The following is a 22,970-nucleotide window of genomic DNA, read 5'->3' on the forward strand; positions in this document are numbered from 1 at the left end:
GAAGCAGTGCACAGAGTGGGGCTTATAGCTGGTATTCAGTCAGTGTGGCAAACTAGATTACAGAGGCTTCTTACTCATCCTATCCCCATTCCCTGGCTACATGAAGGTCTCAGAGAGTTGACAATTTCATTGATGAAGCTGTCAGCACTGGCTAATAATAGGGTTTATGGTAGTTCTAAGGCCAATTGTAAATCCTAATCAAATTTTTTACTGTAATTTAATAGGACAATCTTCACTACAGAACTCTGATTTTAGGGGTATAGTGCCTAAAAATTCCCTATAATAAAAATATTTACTGCTCTTTACCAGGACATTTTCCCAAAATTCAGTGCTGGTGGCATACTGGTCTAAGTATTCCATGACGCAAGATAGCAAACGCCTTGATGAAACTTTAAGCAATTTTGAATATGCTATAACTTTTCAATATTCTAAATGGTATATTCCCTTTGCCTACTGACATTGCAATTTTATCCAAAAGAAATTCATCAAGTAGGTCAGACATGATTTGTAGTCAAAGGCTTACTTCTCCTGATGCCAATATGATAGCTCCCTGGCTTTCTGCATTCCTATTACCCACTTCACAAATTCATACAGATATGAAAGTTCAAAAGAACAAAATAACTAACATCTTTCTTTCCTCCAAAGAGATCAAGTTATATTGCAGAGACAAATATGGAAAAAGATACTCACCATAAGTGCAAATCATTTTACTAGCTTCTCTGAAGAGAAGAATTCCATTAGGAGATGATACATCAAAATTCAAACGCTGGGATCTAAGAAATACAGCAAAAAATTAGGCTATATGTGAAGATAAAGAAACCAGATGTAGGTTTAAAATGTCTAGCATTTTCATTTATTAGAAGTAGCAGCAGTAAAATTATCCTTTTTTAGAAGTGCTATTCCATTCAACAAGTGTTGATAAAATATGTATACTAATTTTCTCACAATGAAGATACTAGGGCATTAGCAATAGGTATTTTCATTCATTTGTTGATTCAAGGAATTCACTTTATATCTGTCAAAACAATAACCTGACATCTTATATTTTAGACCTCTTCTTTTCCTTTCATGCAAAATGGCTGATAATAAAAAAAAAAAAACACCCAGGTGTGTATGTGTGACTTTATATAGATTCATGAATAGAGGACTATATTTAAGATCATTTGTAGTGCCAAATGCACATTTTAAAAATAATTTCTAAAGTGACAGGAAATGTAGGTGCCTTTAATACTGTGCATATGCACAATGAATCATCTGATACTTTAGGTATATTTCAAATGCATTAAATTACATACAGATTATGGTTTCCATCACACATAGCTCAAGTGAAGAGAACAAATCTCACAAGTTTCAAATGAGAACAATTTTACTTCCCTGGTGGAAGAATACTATTAACAAGGTAAAGGATTGATAAGCCATCTTGACATATTTGCTTTTTTATAAGATGTTGGCTTTGGATGGCTCTGATATGCTTTGTTGAAGTACTTTCAAGAAATAACAACATTTTTTAAGGATTAGTAAAAAATATGAAGCCAGGTCTTAACAAAAGAAATAACCAAAAAGCAAAGACATCTGCTAAAGTCCTGTTTTCCAGGAAAAGAATGAACTGTTGCTTCTTCACGCTTGTTCAAAATGCTTTAAAATTAAGTACAATTAAAACTCATTAGAACTATTACTCTGAACATTTGATTTTGGCACATAATTCTCAATTAAAGAACTGTATACATACAATTCACATTAGCTTCTAGAGAAAGAGGTAAGATAGCAAAATTTCCTGAGATTACAGATTTTTACTAGGTAGTTCTAATAACAACTGTGCTAGATATGAATCATCTAACAATTGTGCTAGGTAAGAATTATCTACCTAATGGTTGATATAAAATGTTCTATAACATAATGCAGCAAATTTTTCTTCAGTTTTAAGCATTATATCAATAATACATAATATCAATTACCTGGCTGGAAAAAAATAAGAATTTAATAAAAAATTAGTTTCTAATATAAAACACATAGCCACCCTTCCCTTTAGTATTTAAGGTACCGATGAGAATGGTTAGAAAAAAAATAGCTTTCAAAAGAATAATACTTACATTTATTTATATGCCAGTTCTTTTCCCACCTCTTATTTAAAAGATTTTAAATTATTGCTGGGAAAAAATTAGCACCAAAGATAAAATCAGAGCTGGAATCCATACTCCTTTCCTGTCTGAATCTCTCCCCTCCAACATGCAGTTTACAAAGAGAAGCTGATGAAATAGGATGGCTAAGTGACAGGTAATTTGGTGCTAAGCCATATTCATAATGATATATTTTAAAGCGGTAAAACCAATTAGCTTATTGCAGTTTTGTTCTTTTAGCTACATCTTTGCAGATATTTATATAGAGTATTTGAATCTCTGTTGATTTACAAAAATTATAAGGTCAACTAAGGCACTTAAGAGAAGTGTTGCTGTTGCTATTTAAATGAAAATTATGAGAACATAAAAACATTCAAATGTCTTGGCATATAGGAAAGATAACTTAGAAAGCAGGGAAAATCCCCAGGGCTCCTGAGACAAATTATGCATCCATGAATTACTATGGGACTCAGTTTCCTTATCTATAAAATGAAGCATCTCAATTCAGAAACCTCTGAACTTCCTTCTTGCTTTAAAATTCTGCACAACTGCAGCAAAGCAGTGAGAAGCTACCCTTCTGCCATTGTGCCTTTGAATATTTTAAATAGTAATAGTTACAGGGTCCCAATTTTTTTTTTTCAGTTCTCAGTCCCCATACACACATAAATGTATTATATTCTGTCTCGAATTTTATTGCATTCACTGGTTATCTTAAATTTTGGTTCCTGGGTTCTTGCTAAGTCTTGAATGTAGACATGCCAGGCAGTCAGTATGATCTCTGGAGACTGTTGTCAAACAGCAGATTGTTTTCTCACTCCGTGTTCCACCTCTTACCTGTTTTGCATCAATTCTGCCATAAGTTTCAAAATGGGAGTTGTACATGCTGGCTCCCCATACCACTGCTCAATAGCTCTCTGAAGAATAGGAAGATAGACTGGGTACCTTTTACAAAGTCTGTTAAAGAATTTAAGGGTCCAATAAATACTGTTCCTGAAAACCAGTGCCACTTAAACAGAAAAAAAGGGAATCCACATTTGTTCTTTGTTTAGTATACAATGGCAGTTAAACAAATTGCTCTCCCTAACCTGCACAGCTGTACTTTTTTTGGACTGCAAATAATTTGCTCTATTTGTTAACATATAACGTATGTTATATTGCTTTACTCTGGGCATACTCCATAAATAAAAACCTCACTTTTAAAGTATTAGGTAAATGACACATTTAAAGAATTATGCTAAATGTTGTCAGACAGGAAAATAAATTTAGTTAATGGAGATAAAATATTTGAATTGTTATAATCAGAACATCACACTACTTAATAAAAAAACTTAATTCTGAAACTTAAAAAAATACATAAAAATAGAGGAAACTGGTAATAATAAATCCCATGTATCTATCTCCCAGCTTAGAAATTACCTATTTTCTTTTTTTCTTGTTCTCACTGTAGGTCCAAGGCACATTTGGAATGTAGTTTTGAAAAAAGCTTTGGGTAACTTTTAATCTACTCAAGGTCAGAGTTGCTAAAGGTAGGAGTCCCTGTACACACGAGGAGAAATTCTCAGACATCTTTAGCCATATTAAGGCGTTTATGCCCATGACAAGTCAATGGCCAAAACTAACAGAACCTGGAACTCTGACTCAGCTCCACTGGCCTTTTAATATACAACTGGCCTCCTTCTTGCCAACTGGACATATGGAGTATAAAATTAAGGAGTGGGGAAAAAAAACTCTTACTATGCCAGTGCTTTAACTTCCTTTTTCTTTTTCCTAATCCCTCAGTCTGTTTTTCTGATTTTTTCCAATGTACTTATTTGTATTTTGTGAGTTTCACATGAAAGTGCTGCACTGAATCACTGAATGCTATTCCTTTCCTGTGTGATATGGGCAGATATCTCCATGGCGATAAAGACCACAATTTCCTTCCCTGATCTAAAAATAAATTTTAAATTCTTTTGCATGGCCTACAAAGCCCTTTAAGATTTAGCCCCTGCCTGCTTCCTGTCTCATCTCTAGTACCCTCCTTCTGTAGGGCCCTGTCTGTGGTTCAGTCATCAATTCCCTACAAAGCCACTGACATCAACTCTCTCTATTCCTCTATACTGCTGCTCTGCCTAACACATTCCTGTCTTTCAACAGCTACTCAAGTCTCCCTTCCCCTGGGATGGTGAAACTTTATTTTGTCAAAAGGCATCAATCTCTTCCTCATCTACCTTCAGTGAGCACTCTGACGACCTCTCTCTTAGAACAAACCGTGTAAGGTTTGGTTGCTTGTGTTCTCCATCTGCCCTTAGTGTTTCTAAGGGGCAAAGAAATGTGCTTCTGTGCCATGTCACTGCTATTTCCTCTTTGTTCCTTAGACTTCTATATAGATGTCAATTATTCCAAGAAACCTCTGTGTGACACTGTGTGGGAGCACTGAGGTAGGTGCGTATCCTGGTGTGAGTGTGGTACAGTATACATTATCTCTTCTATCATATTACATGCCTTTTGAAGGCATGGACCAGGCACGTATTGTATGCATGGATCTGGCACAATGTAGATTTCAGCAAGATTTCACCTGCTAACTTAAAAATGAGGTGTAGCATATTTGATTAGAACTACCTTTTAATTCTTTTAAACTACGCATTTCACTTTGAAGCTTCAAGAAGCAATTGACGTAACATTCAATGAAAAAAAAGAGCCCTCTAATACCTTAAGGGTGGCATGCTCCTTAAGAGTACAAAAATGGGATCTTTGTCCTTTGGATTCCCAGAAATACCATGTTAAGGCTATATTTGTATATATTGAAACAATTTAGTTAACAAGTATTTTTTGAAGGCCTATTTTATAACTATTCACTGCCTGAGATTCACTGGAGACACTAGTGAACTAAACATTAAAAAATTCCTGTCCTTATGAAATTTATATTCTAACAAAACAGGAAATAAGCAATAGTTATATAATATGTAGTGCAAATAAAAAGTAGTGCCAGTGAAAATAAAGCAGAGAAAGGTGAGAAGTGAGTGTATATAAATGTGTTTCAGTTGATGAAAATAAAAAAAAAAGTCAATGAACTTGATTGTTAACTATTTTAACTGTTGTCAGACAGCTTACTGTTTTGTTTTTTCTATGGAACAGAAAAACCTGTTATTTTTGATAGATGGTAGATACTATTTACTATGCTAGGGGCTGGGGATTCAGTGGTAAGATATGGCTTTTGTTCTTGGGGAATTCATGCCCCAGTCTGGGGAATGGACACATAATAGGGATGCTCTGAGTATGGGAATTCTGAAGTGGTGCCAGAGGAGCAGAGGTGAGAAAATATTCCACCAAAAGATCTCCGAAGTACAAATTCTCTGGCCATTACGAGAAAAGGATCTGGAAGGCTCATCAGGAAACCAAAACTACTCAAATCTCAGTCAAGGAATACCATAAGCACACACAGTTCCTTTGCAAGGCATTCTAAAGGCATTAGGACCATCATATTTTTCAGAGCACAATGCACTCACTATGGGATAAGGCCGGGGGATATGAGGGGATGCTCCCTTTTCTGTGTGGAATGAGAATGGTGCCAATTCTAATATGCTTTTGACAGAGGTGACTGCCACAGAGAAAATGAGTGATTATTGGAAAGCAGAGTAGAGGTCTACCAAGCAGCGAGGTTAAAAGGGCTTCAGAGTGAGAGTGCCAGACTCAGATTACAGGGTGAGAATCAGAACCCACTCTAGGAGTTTAATTTTCCAGTAGCCTTGTGAGGACTACATATATATGGGTAGAAGGAGGAGAGTGGGGGCCCTTGGGTAGAAGACACACATATCTAATTGTTTTCATCTAGATCTTCTCAATGAATCCCAAACTTCTACATCAGATAAATAAAAAATAGAAAGTATTAATGATTTATTATTGCCTCTTAAGGTGCCAAATATGAAAATACAAGATTTGTTTCTTGACAACATCCATCCATCTATCCATCCATCCATCCATCCATCCATCCATCCATCCATCCATCCATTATTATTACTTACTATGTGATGAACCATAAGAAAATGAGGAAAAACATAATTCTTATCCTCTGGGATATCACAGTATACTAAAAGGCAACAAAAGAGTTTCTATTAAAACTGCTAGGAGACAAGGATCTGAGGTGTGGCTCCAGAACAGAAATAGCCTATCAGTTGAGAGCTTATTTTAAAGGTATTTCAGATACATGAAACATCTTTACTGTTGTTCATTAAAGTAAATGCTGCCAGAAATTTTCTCTTTCTCTACTGTCTGGCAAATGTCATCCATCATCTTTCAACACCTAGTCCAACTTTCACTTTCCTGGGAAGCCTACTCTTTCTGCCAAAGCCACCAATCTCTGCCTCTTTCATGTTCACATGCTTCTTGCATGCATCTTTGATACCACATATTGATTGATTGTTTATTACTTATTTGTTATATCCACTAGGTTGTAAGTTTCTGAAGAGCAATTTGTTTTATTCATTCTTGTAAAAAGCAATCCTTTTATTCATTCCTCATGCCTGGCACAGACCACTCAAAAATATTTGTAGAACAGTGGTTTTTCAGGTTTATTTTCTTTCCCATTCTAGTTTGCCAACACACGGCTGATTTAATTTCTTCTTGAGATACAATTCTGATTTTGTTAGTCAAAATCATCAAATGTTTTACAACAATATGGAATGAAGGTCTAAATCCCTTAACCTGACATCCAAGGGGCCCTGGGCATGAAAATAAGTGGCATTTGTAACAAAGTATCTCCACTACTCTCCTTCATAAGTCTATACCTAGGCCGGCTGAAAATCTCTTATTTTCTATTTCCAATAGTCCAGTTCGACTTATTTGAAAGATCCAGGGAAATAGCTTTACCTTTACAGAGCCTTTCCTGATTCCCTAGCTAAATACATTCACTGTATTTGTATCTTTGTAATGGCACTTACTACCATTGATACTTTATTACAGTCATTTACACAGGTATCTGACTGTCTCCTACTAAACTATAATAAGCTCATTTTGGTGCAGGATTTGAGTTTAAGTAATCTACAACCCTCATGAAAGCTAGCAGAGTCCTTACCCAAATAAGCTGAATAACTGAGCAAATGGGACCCTTTTGTCTCATTTCATATTAGGGAAAGGAAGTAACAACAGTGGTGGAACTTCAACTTTATGCTAGGCACTGAATTAGGCAGGCCCTTTCTATATGTTAGTTCACTCACTTTTTAAAACATGCCTGAGACCCAGGTGTTATTAGTCCTGCTTTTTTTGAACATCATGATTCCAAACCATTAAGTAACTTACCCAAGACTTCACAGGTTATTAAGTGGTGGAATCTGGACTAGAATCTAAGGCTGTCCTATTCCAAAGATCGTGCTCTTCTACATATCTCAAGGTTGCACTCTGTCTTTGTACAATGAGTTTTTTCATATTAATAAACAGCACTTTTGGCCTGTTTGGACTCAGTGATCAGATTATGACTGAGGTAAGGAAACAGCATCACACATCTTTCTTTTTTTTCAATTTCCCTTTCAATTTTGACTATTTCAAAAGTTTAAACAAGGTGACTAGATGCACTGCAAAGTAAGGTGTTTTTATATTGTTGTGTTCTCACTATAGGGGCAAAAACGTTTATCAATGATTCTTCTTCAATTCTCTAACAGTAGAACAATTTATCAACATGGTTGCTGTGTAGTTTCAGGCAATTTAGTTTTGGAAGGACAGAGTGATAAGCAATGTAGTTCATGTAGCAGTTAATGCAGTCAGTGTTTATAGAAATGTTTTTGAATTAAATAGCTAACCACTAAAATAGCATTTTATCAAATAATCGCCATAAATAAAATGCATTTTGACTTTAAGATGACATGTACTCTTATAGGATGTTTCTTCTGCATGCTAAGGACTGTATAACAAATTAAAGAATACACATTTATGTGGATAAAAGGCAAATAAACTTTCCCCAGCAGTAATGTGGGAATCATCACTGACGGTTTGACACATCAATATTTCAGGAAGAATAAATGACTTTCATATCCATGTTTTTTTCTTATCTTATACTTATTCATTTTTACATTACTAGAATACTTTGGAAAGAATCCGTACTTTATCACGTGAAACTGCTTAAAGTATTTCGAAATATTTTAATAAAGCTTTTTGAATTATCAAATAATGTAACTTTTAAACAAATTTTACTATTATTATAAATATTTGCTCTTCATCCCTTGCCCAAAGGAAAACTATAAATCTTGTCTCAACTGAATGAACACCATTTATCATATTCATTTTGTTGTCAATACAATTATGAAAAGCCTTTGGCCTTTTCCCAAGGAAGCTGATTTGCTACTGAAACTCAATTATTATAAGCAAAGCTGGTACTAAGCCATCCTGTTTGGTAATCTAACACAGCTTCCTGCATAACTGACATTTCACCCTCCGTCCCTGACCCTAATAATATCAACATCTATGGTCAAATGGAGGAGACAATGGTTTCTAGTTCAAAACAAAACAAGTTCCAAGGTTTTCTGTTTGCTATTTTCTGCCATCTGCTGGACAAAAGTTTCACTTCAGACAGGTGCCAAAACGAAGGAGTCAAGTAAGCAAATGGAAGACAGACTTAATTAAAAACTTAAATTTCAGTATGTTCTATACATTTTAGGCAGTACCAATTATGGCAGCTATTTCTATTCTTTGACACTCAGGAGAAAGCTTCTGACCTTGACTGTTGGTTATATTGTTGAAGAGGAAACATAAATGCTAATCACTGGATATTTTACAGGCCAGTGTGCTTTTAAGATCATCAGCATCAAGTGCCAAAACCTAGATTTTTATAATTTTTCAAATAAATGAAAGTTTTTACTTTGTGATCTTCCATTTCTGTTTAGAGACATCAAAGCAGCCTATATAATTGTAGTTTATCCTTCATAGTTAATTTGTATCACCTCCCATGTTAAAATCTATAATCTCTGTACATGTATTTTATAGTGACATAAAAGCATGCATGATTCCTCAGTGACATAAAAAATTCTTATCTTTTACTTCTAACCATTCCAGGAGTGCGTAAACGAAGTATTAGCAGTTACTAAAAACTTAAGTCATTATTCAAATTCACAATTAAAAATTTTTAAAAATGTTTTGCATTCTTAAAAATTGCCCAGATCCTTTGTTAATGTTTTTGGCTATAAATCTGGCATCAGCAGTTGAAGATTACCTTTTGCAGTTTAATTTATGAGGAAAGTCTGGATAAGAAGCATTTGCAAATAGTAACTTAGAAATAGTGTACCTTAAAAAAATAGTTTTAGACTATAGAACTTATGTGTTCTGATAGTTTCATGTATAAAAGGCATGAAATACTGTATTACACTTATGACTTACATAAATTGTCACTTCCTGTTATGTTAGGATCAAAGAGAATTTACACAACACTATCAACACAGAACTAATAGTAACCATTTATGACTACCAAATGCACATTACACAAAGTGTGTTACCTATTACAACGGTTACAGTAAGCCATGATGGTGGTTGTATGTTTCCTTTTTTAGATGAGGAAACCGAGAGGTGAAAGGAGCAGCCCAAGTTTACACAATAAATGAGGAGCTGGGATTTCAAATCTGGTCTGTTTGACACCAAAGTCCATGTTTTTTCACTCTTATATGATGGGGCATTTCTGCACATGCGTGCGTGCGTGCGTGCGTGTGGGGTGTGTGTGTGTGGTTGTTTGTTTCATTATTTATGTTGCTGTCTAAGCCTTGGCAAAGGTAAATTCACATTTTAAAGCAAATGAAAAAGCCTGATCATCCCCCCCTTTTATTTCCATTATTATTTTCATGATGAAGAAAAACTGTAGCATGATGAATTAAGCCTCAAAGAGATAAAATGACCTTCTCAGCCCTGCTAATCGAAATGGAGTAGAAATTCAAGTCTCCCGGAAAATGCCAAATGGTAGGATTCATTGTTTCTGAGTTAAGGTGTTAGCCAGATTACCCTGTAACTCCAACATAAACAATCATTTGGGGATGTGATTTTTAAGTTGTCAATGTTTGATGGCACCAAAAAAAGTGACCTCTCTGAGCTGGGTCTCCAAATGCTGTGCTCAGTTATCTGCACTGCTGCCACTGTGCTGTAATTTTTAGCTGATTACACATTAGTTCATTTAGCTTTGTTTCCTCTTCCCTACTGTGCCATACTATTAAACGAAAGTGAGGGGCCTGGCATCCCTCTGTGCACAGAGCTGGTATTGTCACAGTGTAATAAGGATACATCCAGTCAAACAGCATGGTGTAGCTGGTCTTTGTGTTCAGTGCAAAGGCAATCCCTCGAAGATCTCTTGCCAGCCCGATCAACATACGCTGTCAGTGGGAAAGAGACACAGTAATTGATTTTCACGTTAGCACAGAGCAGATGGAGTAATAATCAGGCAATAATGACCACATATCTGATTTTGATTCATTAGCTAAAATGTCTTGCTCAGATCCCTTTCTATAGAAAACCATAGACTCTTTAAACAAACACACCATTAAATCTGCTGACCAACTCTGCTTCTTATAAATTAAGCTAAGTCCTAATTCCAATAGCTTAGGATCATTTAGATTCTTAACATATTTTGTTTCTGAATAATCTCAAATCTGAAAAAAAAAGCAAGGATTGATAATTTCACAAAACAGAAATGCACAGGGTCTAGACATTATTTAATAACAGCAAATCATAACCACATTGGCGTGCATGAAATCAGTCCCACTGAGCAACTCGGAGTGTATCCTGGGAGCATACTGGCACTTAAAGATCCCTAAGGAAAATTTTTAGTAACTTATGAAAAATAAAACTGGGCAAGTGACCTATTGGTACTGGACATACCAGAATGGCCCTCACAGTCCCTAAACATGGAAGAGTTCTATTTTTGATGTCAGAATACTTCAATTTAAAACTCAGCTTTACTTCTTAACTTTAAGATTAAAGGCAAGGCAACATACCAGTCTCAGTTTTGTCATCTATAAAAGGGGCTACCAATGCCTCTTTCACAGAGGTATCATGAGGAATACATTTAATAAATTTCTGTAAAAATGCACAAGAGGTTGTTATATACATTATGTTCCATCAGTGTTTAGTATTATACAAAACAAACAAACAAACAAACTTGATTCTTTAATAAAAGAGGTTTATTTGTACTCTGGTCTCCTAATTAAGCTGTCCTTAGGATGAGGCTTGGGAAGAGGAAAAGAAAACCCATGAACAGATGCTAGAATGTCAGAACAAAGAGCACAAATAAACGTAATTGCAAAACTAGGGGGTGGGATAATTGAGATATGCAACTGTGATTTCTGAAGATTCCGTTTCAGTAGAAAATATTCTGCCAGAAAATGGTCTCTGAACTTTTCTTTTTACCATATTTTCTTTTCCTCACACCGTGGTATGAATGAAAACCTCTTTAGGAAGGCATTTAAGCTATCAGTAAGGTCTTGAAAGTGAATCCTGACTGTCATCTTATTTCTGAATGACATTTCAAATCTGTGATTTCTGATCTTGCCTCACACACTTGAAAGGTGATTCAATAGAACTGGAAGTTGTTTATAAGAATACTCAGTTTATACATTGCCTAATAGCTTATAGAATGATGGTTATCTGAATTTCTACATCTATAGGGTCTGAATTTCTCTTTCAGCTTCTGGAAGTGAATGATTGTTTTCTTGTTCGTAATCTCAACAGTTCTTGCTTTACTGTAATTGCCTGGTCTTCTTGTAGCTGTCTGTAATTTGGCTTTTATGTAACCTATTTTTACCCCCTTGAAGCACTTCTTATTTTTCTCAGCTTTCCGTTTCATGAAGCCTCCAGAACAAATGCATCTTCTAAGAAGCCTTTTTCAACAAATCTAGTCTGTTTAGCTTTCTATTAAAGTGGACTTTTGGGTCTATTTTTATTATGTATACTTACAGGATACAGGCTGCTCTTCAGACAATCTTAAGTGTTCACCGACACGTAAGATTAAGAAGGCACCCACCCTTCAACTCTAAGTTAGTCGGTGGGAACCATGAGTTTTACTTTCTTTGTGCTTAGTACAAAGGGCTCTTAAAATATTTTACACTATTTTCATTACACAAAAAGGTTTATATTTATTTCATAACAAATCTTTCTTCCTAAAAGGTGCCAAGTTTAATAGAAGTGCTCTAATTGACTCAAATCTATGAAATTTGTATCAATGCTTTATTTTAGAAAATAAGAGCAGAGGAAGTATATAACAATAACTAAAATGTATGTTTTCAATAGATTAGACTGGGCAGGAAAATGCTGTACTAATGCAAGAAACAGATTTCTTATGTTCAAATAATACCTTTTATCTCAGAATAGCAAGAGTACTGTAATAGCCTATACAGGTATCTGACCACACGATGGGAGAACTTTCTTGATAGCTAAGACATAGTTCTTGTGAGACAGGAAAACTGTTAACTGGGAGCTCAACCAGATGACAAAACAATTTCAAAGAGCCAGAGGTGACTTGATTGAAATTTAGGGGAGAAGGAACTATAATTTACCATCTCATTTAAAATAACACAAAGAGGGTTATTTCAAAAGTGGCGTTTTTCTTGCGGTTGGTTGATCTGCAAAGTGAAAGTCCTCTATATTTTTAGTGAGGCTGTTTTGGGGCATCTAATCCTAAGAATTTCTTTTTTGGATAGTTGAAGGAGAAGATGCTCAGTGCTCAGTCCACTGCATGGTGAACAGTTGTCTGTGTGCCAAGCGTGAGACGGATGGGGCTGGGAAACAGCTGAAATGTGGCTCCTTCCACCCTGACCCCCAAAACAGGGTTTCTAATGGAAAGTCTGACAGACCCTTTACTGTAGTGGCACTACTGGGGGCAGCTATAATATTATCCTCATAATTCTACTATATAATAACAACAAAGAAAAAGAAGGTGAAGGGTCATTGTGCTTTGTCTTTAGAATTAAGATGGCTGTCTTCATCCTTACAGCATACTCTTAATTCTGGAGACACATCTTAATAACCTCTAAATAGTTCCAACAAAAGAGCCGTGTCAGAGGAATGAGCAGGCCCCAAGGTGTTTCAACTGGAGTGTTTTCATCTGCCTTTATTGCTCTATCCCTCTCCAGAATTAAGGCAATAACCTGTGATAAATTATTCAGGAACTGCTACAGGGATCAAAGCAAAATCATTCTGTTAAAGTGCTGTTTGCAACATTTGGCACTTAGTGCGAAAACTTTTAATGTGCGCATGCTGAAAATCAAGGATTTTAAATAATTTAACATTGTGGAGTTTTTACGAAGGGACTAAAGATAGCAGGTTCCTATTTAACTGCTCCTCTTCCTCCGAGAAGTTTTCATTCATTTTCCTTAAAACTCATGACGTCATGGCCAAATCAAAAATGATGCATGAGTCAGGGGAGTACTGGACATATTTTACTATGAATACAATTACCAACGGAAAAACACGTATTTTGAACTGATGCTTTAGAGTCAGGATTTGTCACAGCATTTCCTTTCTTTTTTCCTTCACTTTGAAAAGAAAAACCCAAGACAAAAATTCAATGTTCTCTTCAATTATATTAGGACTAAGTAAGAAAACAAAGCTATAAATTTAAGAGTTTTGTAGCCTTTCCTGCCCTCACAGTCATATTTCAATTTGGCAACATAGGTCCTTAATGTTTTATGTTTATCCTGAAATCTGCATTTGAAAAATATCTATAAATAGGGAGTTAGAAAATCCTGGTAAGGATTGCAAATTAAATGAATTTGGCAGTCCTGCGGCATTTTCATAGAGATATTTTAACAGCATCACCTCCTGTGGATTGGAATACTAAATACTTTATTGAAGAACAAAACAGAACTGTTTTTATCTCTAGTACTTGCAAAATGAAGTACCTGAAAGCACTTTTGCATGTATTATTTATTCATCATGATAGAAAAATAGCCTTAACCTAATAAATTATATTTAAAAGCATTTAGTGCAAAAGTTTTGTTTATGATAAAGCAACAGATTTAGTTCTTTATCGGTAGCTTAAAGCACCAAGTTTTCTTTATACAAATTAGACAGATGGTGCTTACAGTAGAATTTACTAAAGGTCTGTCACAACAAATGCAGCCAAGCTGCATATTTAATCACTGCAGAATCTTGTCTACCTGCAGCTGCCAACTGCTAATCCAATTTCCCTGATAAATGTGGCAAGAGACACGATCAGCAATAAAGAGCATCTAACTCCATTTTCCTGCAGGGCGTCTTTTGATGAACATTTAGGACGGAAGCACGGAGTGCACTGTGTGGCCTTGGTTCGTGGCAGCTGCATGCATTCTGAGGCACAGTTCTCAGGTTACTCACTTAATTCTGCCACTATCATTACGTTGCTATTGATCTCAGTAGCTGTTGCCTACACAGCATTACTCTAGATGAAGCTGAATCAGGCAGTTATCATGCATCAAACTTGCTCAAAAGCCTGGAGATTTTCCCTTAATTACTTGTGATTTTATTTGCAAATACCGTTAAAGTGTAATCAAGCAGTCACTTTCCAGGGTCGTTAAGAACTTGCTGGTTTAGGGATATATCACTGGAACTCCATTAAAAATGACTCTAGGAAGATGGTTTCTATCAAAGTAGATGGGATTACATCAAAACGGGCTTGGAGTATAATGAAATCTTCAAATGAGATAAATGTAATTTTTATAAAGATGGTGTTTTTCAATCTCCCTGCTTCTTTTCGATATAAAGGGCAGCAGTAACCACCTTAAAGCTTCAAAGATTTTCTTAGTCATTAAAAATATTTGGAAGACAGATATCTAAAAAGTATAGCTAACCTGAATAGGAGGTCTGGTGAATTTCAGCAAGAATATAAGCACAAAGAAAATCTCTAAGTTCCTTTTTTTGTTTTAAAATTTTATGGCTATTGTATATTGCTAAACATCCATTTCAAGAACTCCATTTTAAAACAAAATGTATAATATTTGGCCAATTATTTCTTTTGGCAGAAGGATATCACCAACACAACCATTAAAGGACATCATTCTTCTGATTTTTTTTTTCCTGTTTTTGGTAGAGAGAAGAGGAACCATGCAAAATGATGGCTAATATTTTCAACATATTTCAAATAACAATAAAATATGACTCAAGCCATCACCAGTAAAGGTGCCTTAATTCTCTGGAGTATATTTATTAGTCTTTTAAAAATAATAATCATGTCAATCTATTTAATGTAGCCCTAATACATTATAATTTGAGAAGAAGCTATTCCTATTTAGCACATCTTATGCTTCCCATCCCCCACAATAAAATATGGGGCTGTTTTGTCACAAACAGCTTGCTACACTTAAGGATTTTACTAATAAAACATAATGTTGTCTTAGATATTATGACTGTTGCCACAGCTGAACTGACTTGTCAAATCAATCCTAATATGGCTCCCACAGGCACATAAAAACCTTATTTAGCTATCAGTTATCCTAATCACTTTGTTCAGTTTAAGAATGCAATACTTCAAGACCAGCTCCTATTTATACATATATGCCTAGCCATTTAATAAAGTCTTGATTTATATAAATTCTTGTTTAAAAAAATATTTAGCGATGTAGTGTTTTAGCATGTGTATGTTTGTGCATTCCTCCATATAACTATGTTAAAACACAGAGTGCAGGGTAAATGTGGGAAAAGGGATGTTTAAAGAGGTGTGCACAAGAGAAATCTTTTAAAGATACTGTCACTGAGACAAATCTGTGCCATCTAATCATAAACCAACTGTCCCAAACCATCCGCAGACCTCAAAGTCCATTTGAATGACAAACCAGAAAAGCACTTACACAAAAAGTACAACTCAAAGACACATGGAATTGGGAAAGCAAGACTGATGAGGCACAGAGTTCACACAGCTATGCGGGAGCTTTTTCTGGATCTTGATATTCTAGAATGAATAAAATCATTTTTCCTCATGTTCGGAAACAAACCCACCTTTACATCTTCTTGCTTAAAGTTGTTGTTGAATATCTGTAATATTGTTTCAAAAGAGACCGTAAGAGGTAGCATAAAATTCTCAAATTCATCCTCATCTTCGCCTATCAGAAAAACAAAAGGGTCACCATGGTTTAAAATGCATGCTATTATACATTAGCCTCGGCAGTGAGTGCTTCATTCAGGCTTAGAAATGTTCCCAAGAAGGGGTCAGCCTGCATTCATATCCATGCCACATTTTGTGTTTTGGCTCATTGAATATTCTGGTGTTTTCCCTTCCCTTTTGCACCAAATGAAATAGCAAAATTACTTACCAGCCATTTTTTTTTTCCTCGCTCTTTATTGGATCAAACAGACTCATGCCCCAGGCATCTCAGTCCTTCAGCTCTTAGGGCCCCTAGAGCTTCCCTAATGCCTCAAGGAAAGCCACTTTCAAAGCCTCAGAAACAAGGATCTTTTTTTCCCCCTTCTCTTTAGGTGCCAAAGCCCTAAAGGGCTCACAGACCCAGGTGCCCAGATAGCTCTAAATTATTATTCTCTTTTATTTATGTTCTTTTATTATTATTATTAATTTGTTAAGTACGTGGCAGGGAAACTTTTATTTGCCAAATAGGATGGGGTCCCTCATGGGTATTTTGGATTTTAAGTATATTTTCCATGGGTCCACTTCCTCTTGTACTATGCTTCTTTTCTTTATAGGGAAGAGGGAAAAGAGACATTGCCTTTTTTTTTTTTTTCACTTTAAATGTAAACGTATAGTTTGCTCAATGATTCTCTCAAAGCTAAATCTTCACACATGGATATGAACAACTGGCAATTTATATAGTATCCTTTTCAAAAGGAATTTCTTGAAATGAGAGATTTGGTTCTCACATTTACCTTATGCCACTTAGATGTTCATAAAGCTATGAACCCCACTTTACTGATTAAGAAACAGGCAGAGAAAGATTAAGGGACTCGCTCGAGGTTGCATACTCAGCTAGAGCTGGAACTAAAGAGATCTCAGAGAAGACAGTAGCTGCTCTCAAAGGTTTGATCCTTGATTTAGAAACATTAGCATCACTTGGGAATTTGTTAGATACAAATCCCAGGTTTCATTCCAGAGCTATTGAATCAGAAACTCTCAAGTGGGGTCCAGCAATTTTTGTTTTAAGAAGCTTTTCAGGTGATTCAGATGCATGCAAATGTTTGAGAAATGCTGGCCTACACATCATTCTACAGATCAGGTCCAAGGGAGGCCCAAGGGCATATACAGAAAAGATCAATGGCAAAATCAAGATCTTCTGACTATTAGGAGTAGCTGAGCTGGCTGACCCCTATCTTTTGTGACTTCTCTGGAGACAACCCAGGTAAAAGAAATTGCAAGCTAGTAGGATGCATTGCCTCAGTTCTGTTTGAGCAAGTGGACTGAATCATGAACTGGCTAGTCTGTTCAAACAACTTGGCCCATCATCCTGATGAGGTGCCATTCTAGATAAAAAGTGTTAGATCCTGACTAATGATTATCTCACAATTTCTTGGAGGAGAAAGCTGAAAGCCCACCTGTATAGCTGGAGTGTAACCCGTCTGTGCATAACTGGGTGTGGCCCAACCCAGAACAAGCTAAGATGCTGCTCTCCTGCCCAACTTTCTTCCCCACCTCATGCACCTTTATCTATCCCGTTAACTCTTTTTGGAGAGCTAGGCTATACTCTCCATCCCCACACTGGCTCCCTCATGCATGTCTCCAACAAAGCCTTGCCTGGTTCAACTACTCCTAGAGCTGTCTGATGAATTCTTTCCCTAGAGGGCAAAGGACCCACTCATTTGGGTAGAGGCCCTGTAACACTCTTCCCTTTAACTTTCCATACTTTGTTTCCATAACCTAACAGAATCAGGAAGTCTGCTTTGTTCACAAAGAGATGTCAAATGGCCAGTGAGTCTTTCCTGTTCTAGATACATGTAAGGGTTTAGGGACCTAGGTGAAGAGCAAGGTGGATCAAATTATAATCCCTGCTCTGTGACCAACTTATTCCTCTGACATAAGTCCTCTGTCAGTTGGTGGTAAAATGTACAGACTTGTAGAGAAGCCATTCATATATTTTAAAGTCCAGGCCAAAAGATAGCTTTCCCAGTGTCTGGGCAAAGTTCCCATGCAATTCCTCTTACAGGTCCTATTGCAAGCCTTCCCCTTCCTCCCTTAGTATTCCCACAGAATTCTGACATATTTACTACACACTGCATTTCTCAGTCTGCCTTGAATTGTAGATATTTAGGCACAGAGGTGGTAATAACACTAATACCACCTATATCATTCCAGCACTACTACCATTTGATCAGGATTACTTTGGGATTTAAATGACATAAAATTTATAGCTTGTGTATGCAAACTATTAGATCTATCAGTCTATACTAATAGTGCAGGCTTTACTTCTAGAGAACTTAGACTGTGCATCTTTTTAGTGAAGTATGGCTCAGGTAAGGCTTTGCAATGACCAGACTCAGTGTCTGACTCCACTACATACTGCTAAACTTTGGGTATTTACTAATTACTCTAAGTCTCAGTTTTTTCATCCATAAAATAAGGATGAAAACACCTATCTTCTAGGGTTATGGTAAATATTAAAGGCATGAAACTGAACATTAAATACATGAAAAACAAGATGTTCAATAGATAGTAATCCTAGCTCTTAGAATGCTTGGCGTTTATTAATGCCTAGCAAATATATCAAATACTGTATTTGAAAGAAAAGCAGTTGCTTAATAAAGTGAATCTTCAAAAATCTCTGATTTTCTAAACATGATATAGGACATAGGACAATTCAATAGCTAATTGAAATACACATGATCAAATTTCTTAAATATATGTACATTATATTTAAATTACATAATCTTACTTCTCTAAGATACTGTAAAGTCTTTTTAAAATCTGCAATTATTAATGGCAAGTGATAACAATCACTGCAGGCAGATAAGGGAGCTGGAAAGAGTGGATACTTTCAAAGTTCTAAGCTTGATTCCTGGCTCTGCTACTGTTTGATGTCTGTTTTTGAATTAAAGTCACTTCACTTATCTAAGTCTTAGTGTCTTCACCTGTAATTAAGAGACAAATAATATTTACTTCATGACGTTAGCTGTGAGGATTAAATGACTAAATATCTACAAACCCCCTTGCTCAGTGTCTGGCATTTAATAAATGACAGTCATTAGCATTTCTGTTGTTTTGAGTTTAACATGAACTTAGAGAGTTGATTATGGTGATCAAATAAATTGTGACCATGAGCTTGCCAGCCTAATACCCTTCCTTTGGGAGCAAAGCTTTTCCAAGGTAAGGATGTTTACTCAGAACAAAGGCAAACTAAGGACTTGAACATTTCAGCCCTTCATTTAACATACTGAGCTACAGATCAAAAAACTTTGATGCCACCTTTCGCCTCAATCAATTTTTAAGGCAAATAGGAACATCAGGAGCACGAAAGACAAGTCACCAATATGTCTAAGACTCCCAGGAGCAACTATTAAAGACAGCAATGAGAGCAGCAATTCTACTTAAAAGTCACTTCCTCTGACTATCTCTGACCATCTACCAAAACACAACCACAGTGCGAACCCTAGCTGCACCCCTTCCCAGCTCTATAACCTACTCTATTTTACTTTTAGCACTTACTGCCACTCACTCTTAATTTCATATTTATTTATCACTTGTCTTTCCTACTAGAATGTAAGCTCCTTGGGAAAGGAACATGGTCTGTTTCCATCATGGTAGTATATACCTAGTGCCTAGCACTCAAGAAATACTTAAGAAATATTCATGTAGTGACTGAACAACAATAACATTATTTCCTGGGTGCTTATTACATGTGGGCAATGCACTTAATTTACTTAACAAACCCTACCTAGCTCCTACTGTGTCAAAGACATTAGTTGTCACAACCATCCTATGAAGTTGTATGGTGATTTCCTTTCCTTTACAAGTGAACAGAGAGACTCAAAGGAACGAAGTAGTTCCCCCATCATCCTCCAGCTGATGAATGCCAGTGAGCCACATCCCCAGTTAGGTCTGCTTCACTTCCAAGTGCATGCTCTTCCTGCTATATCTATCTCTAAGGGCGGGGGTGGGTGCATCAGAAATGGGGAAGTTGGGGTCACAGAATCTTGAATTTGGAATGCAAACAGAACAATCAGCTTGGTTCTGGTAAAGAGAAAGGAATTCCTCACCAACTACTTGAGTTTAAGTTAGATAGATGTGAGGCACTAGTGCATATTCCTATAGAAATGTTTATGTTTCAGTTACTAATATTTCTCTGCCATTGCAATGGAATTATGTTGTGGCATCTAAGCTTGAGAACTGGTCATATTTGTTTACATTATGCAAACAATTTTATACAAAGTCTGTTAAAGAATTTTTTCTCTTTTGTATTACCTATAGAAGTATCATTTACTATTTCTGATAGGAAAAGAGAAAAATACAAGCTCATTTTCTTACTTCATATTCAAACATGCAGTCATACATCTAATATGCCAAATATATATGTGATCACTTTATGAATAATAATTAAAGTTGCAAACTTTTCTTTTCCTTAACAAGGACTCAGGCACCAGTGCACTTGAAGGTAAAGATAAATGCGTAACCTTTTATTTTGCTCAACAAAAGTGTTCAGAAGAGCAAAAGTGGTAAAGACAATGTAAAATTTAACATTTTATTACTGATGTTATACACTATTTTATATAACATTTTGAGGAGTAACTGCCTGACTTCAATTCAAGAAAACACTATTTTGTTGCTACTGTAATCAGAGTTTTACTTATTTTTTTCAAGATTTATTTATTTATGCATGCGAGAGCAGGGGTATAGGCCAGATACTCTGTCTCACCAGAGACAGAGTGGGGAACAGAACAGGCAGACTGACTGAATACACTGCAAAGGGGAGCAGCGGGCAAGTCAGGAGAGATCTGTGGTGCCATGTGGGCTGCTCCCTGGCCAGCCTGGGATCGAACATGTGCTGCAGAGGCTGCGAATTGCTTCATAGTGTGGTACTTAACCTCTTTCGCCACCAGGGAGGCCCATAATCAGAGTTTTAAATGGCATCAGCAAATAAAGGGGTGCTTATTATTCAAAACAAAATGAAGTACCAATTTATAGACTAATATTTTCACTGACATCAGAAAAAGTAAATGTTACTTTTTCATGACAAGTTCTCAGTCATGTAGATAAAAATGATAAAATTCTTCAGTTTTTTGATAAAGCCCAAAGTCACTTCTCTCTACTGGATTTCTGAAGATTTGATTAAAAAAAAGTGATTTATCAGTTTCAATTTTTTTCTTCAGAGAAGTCACATTAATACAAACAGGAACTCTTTCAGTAAGTTGACCTTCATATATTTTACTTGTAGGATACTCTTTTTTGTTATTTTGTACATTTTAAAACCTCCAGTGAGGAGAATATGAAATGGCCCAGCCAATATAATAAGTAGCTACAGAAGACAACAGTTAGGCAGTTACTCAAAAGGTCAAACAATATTGCCATCTGACCCAGGAATTTTACCCTAGGTATAAACCCAAGAGAGCTGAAAGTAATGTCTATGCATAAACATATAGATGAATGTTCACTGGCAGCAGTATTTCACAATAGCCAAAAGATTATGAACAATTATTCATCAATTGATAGAAGGGTAAAATGTGGAATAGTCATTAAAACGGAATATTATTTAACCATAAAAATGAAGTACTGATACATGCTAAAATATGGATGTACCTTTAAAACATTATGCTAAGTGAAAGGAGCCAGACACAAAGGTGACAAATTATATAATTACATTTACATTAAATATCTAGAACAGCAAATTCATAGAGACAGAAAGTAGATTAATGGCTGTCAGGGGCTGGGGATAGACTTAGTAAGGAGTGACTACTTGAAGGTACAGGGTTTCTTTCAGGGGTAATGAAAATATTCTAGAATTAGTGATAAACCTTGTAAATAGTCTGTATTTACTAAATACCACTGAATTGATTTTCAATTTTGTTTCCTTCTGTAGGGTAAGGAAAAATGTCAGGCTTTTCTGCCCTCCTGCCATCAGGATAGATGACGATCCTTGGGTCCTGAATGCATGCCTGATGGCGGGCACCTGGAGTAGGGTGTGGGCATAGGTAGATGGGATTCACCTGGGCTAAGACTGTGCTTTTTTTTTTTAAGGGCGGTGTCAGGGGATGCCAGCAGAAGCCGAAAGAGAAGCCCAGAAAGGGGAGAGGGAGGGGGAGGGGAGAGGGAGGGGGAAGGGTAAGGAGAGAGCCGGAGAACCCAGATAGAGTGAAGACTTGCTGGGGGCTGGGAGGCCTACCAGCCTCCCGGCCCCCCAGTACACCTGCCTGCTGTGTATCTGGCAATCCCAATAAAACCCTGCAAAACCACTGAGGACTCTGACTCCTCCTTTACCCGGTCTGCTGGATCATAGAAAACCTGCTCTGTGTCCCTTCCTGCCCTTACACATTCTGAACTACCTAGGAATTCTAGCTGGGTTTAAAATGATTTATAGGGCCTCCCTGGTGGTACAAGGGGTTAAGACGCAACCTATGAAGCTATTCGCATGAGCCACTGCAGCATGAGTTTGATTCCAGGCCAGGGAGCTACCCACAGGGTGCAGCAGACCTCTCCTGACTTGCCCGCTGCTCCCCTCAGCAGTGTATTTCAGTCAATCTACCTGTCCTGTTCCCCACTCCGTCACTGGTGAATCCTCTCACCTCTCATACCTCTGTTCTGTACCCCAGTTCTTGTATGCATAAATAAATAAATCTTAAAAAAATGATTTATAGCCCAGTTGGGGCAAGAAATTTTAGCATTTGTCGGGAAGTCATCAGTTCTAGCTTCTATTGGAAGATAATAGCCCAAGTACTGAAGGTAGAATAGGCTGCATTATGGGTATGGAAATTGTGTTGTTTTGAGGTCTCAGTAGCAACCAGTGC

The 22,970-nt window shown here is 36.5% G+C and overlaps 1 protein-coding gene across 6 annotated transcripts in view; it reads right to left on the minus strand.

Moving 5' to 3' along the window:
* Positions 1-22,970, minus strand: part of RANBP17 (RAN binding protein 17) — a 333,695-nt gene that overhangs the window by 54,109 nt on the left and 256,616 nt on the right. For 3 of the 6 annotated variants that reach the window (XM_054691111.1, XM_054691109.1, XM_054691106.1), the window contains 4 exons: positions 16,032-16,135; positions 10,350-10,438; positions 2,952-3,059; positions 691-773 (listed from right to left, as the gene is read on the minus strand). In XM_054691111.1, coding sequence (XP_054547086.1) covers positions 691-773; positions 2,952-3,059; positions 10,350-10,438; positions 16,032-16,135 — 384 coding nt within the window. Of the gene's footprint in view, positions 1-690; positions 774-2,951; positions 3,072-10,349; positions 10,439-16,031; positions 16,136-22,970 lie in introns of all 6 variants that reach the window. The other 3 variants (XM_054691110.1, XM_054691108.1, XM_054691105.1) reach the window with 1 other exon arrangement.

Source organism: Talpa occidentalis, unplaced genomic scaffold (genome assembly GCF_014898055.3).
Source record: "Talpa occidentalis isolate TD23 unplaced genomic scaffold, MPIMG_talOcc4v2.1 talOcc4.9, whole genome shotgun sequence".
In the NCBI taxonomy this organism is placed as follows: domain Eukaryota; kingdom Metazoa; phylum Chordata; class Mammalia; order Eulipotyphla; family Talpidae; genus Talpa; species Talpa occidentalis.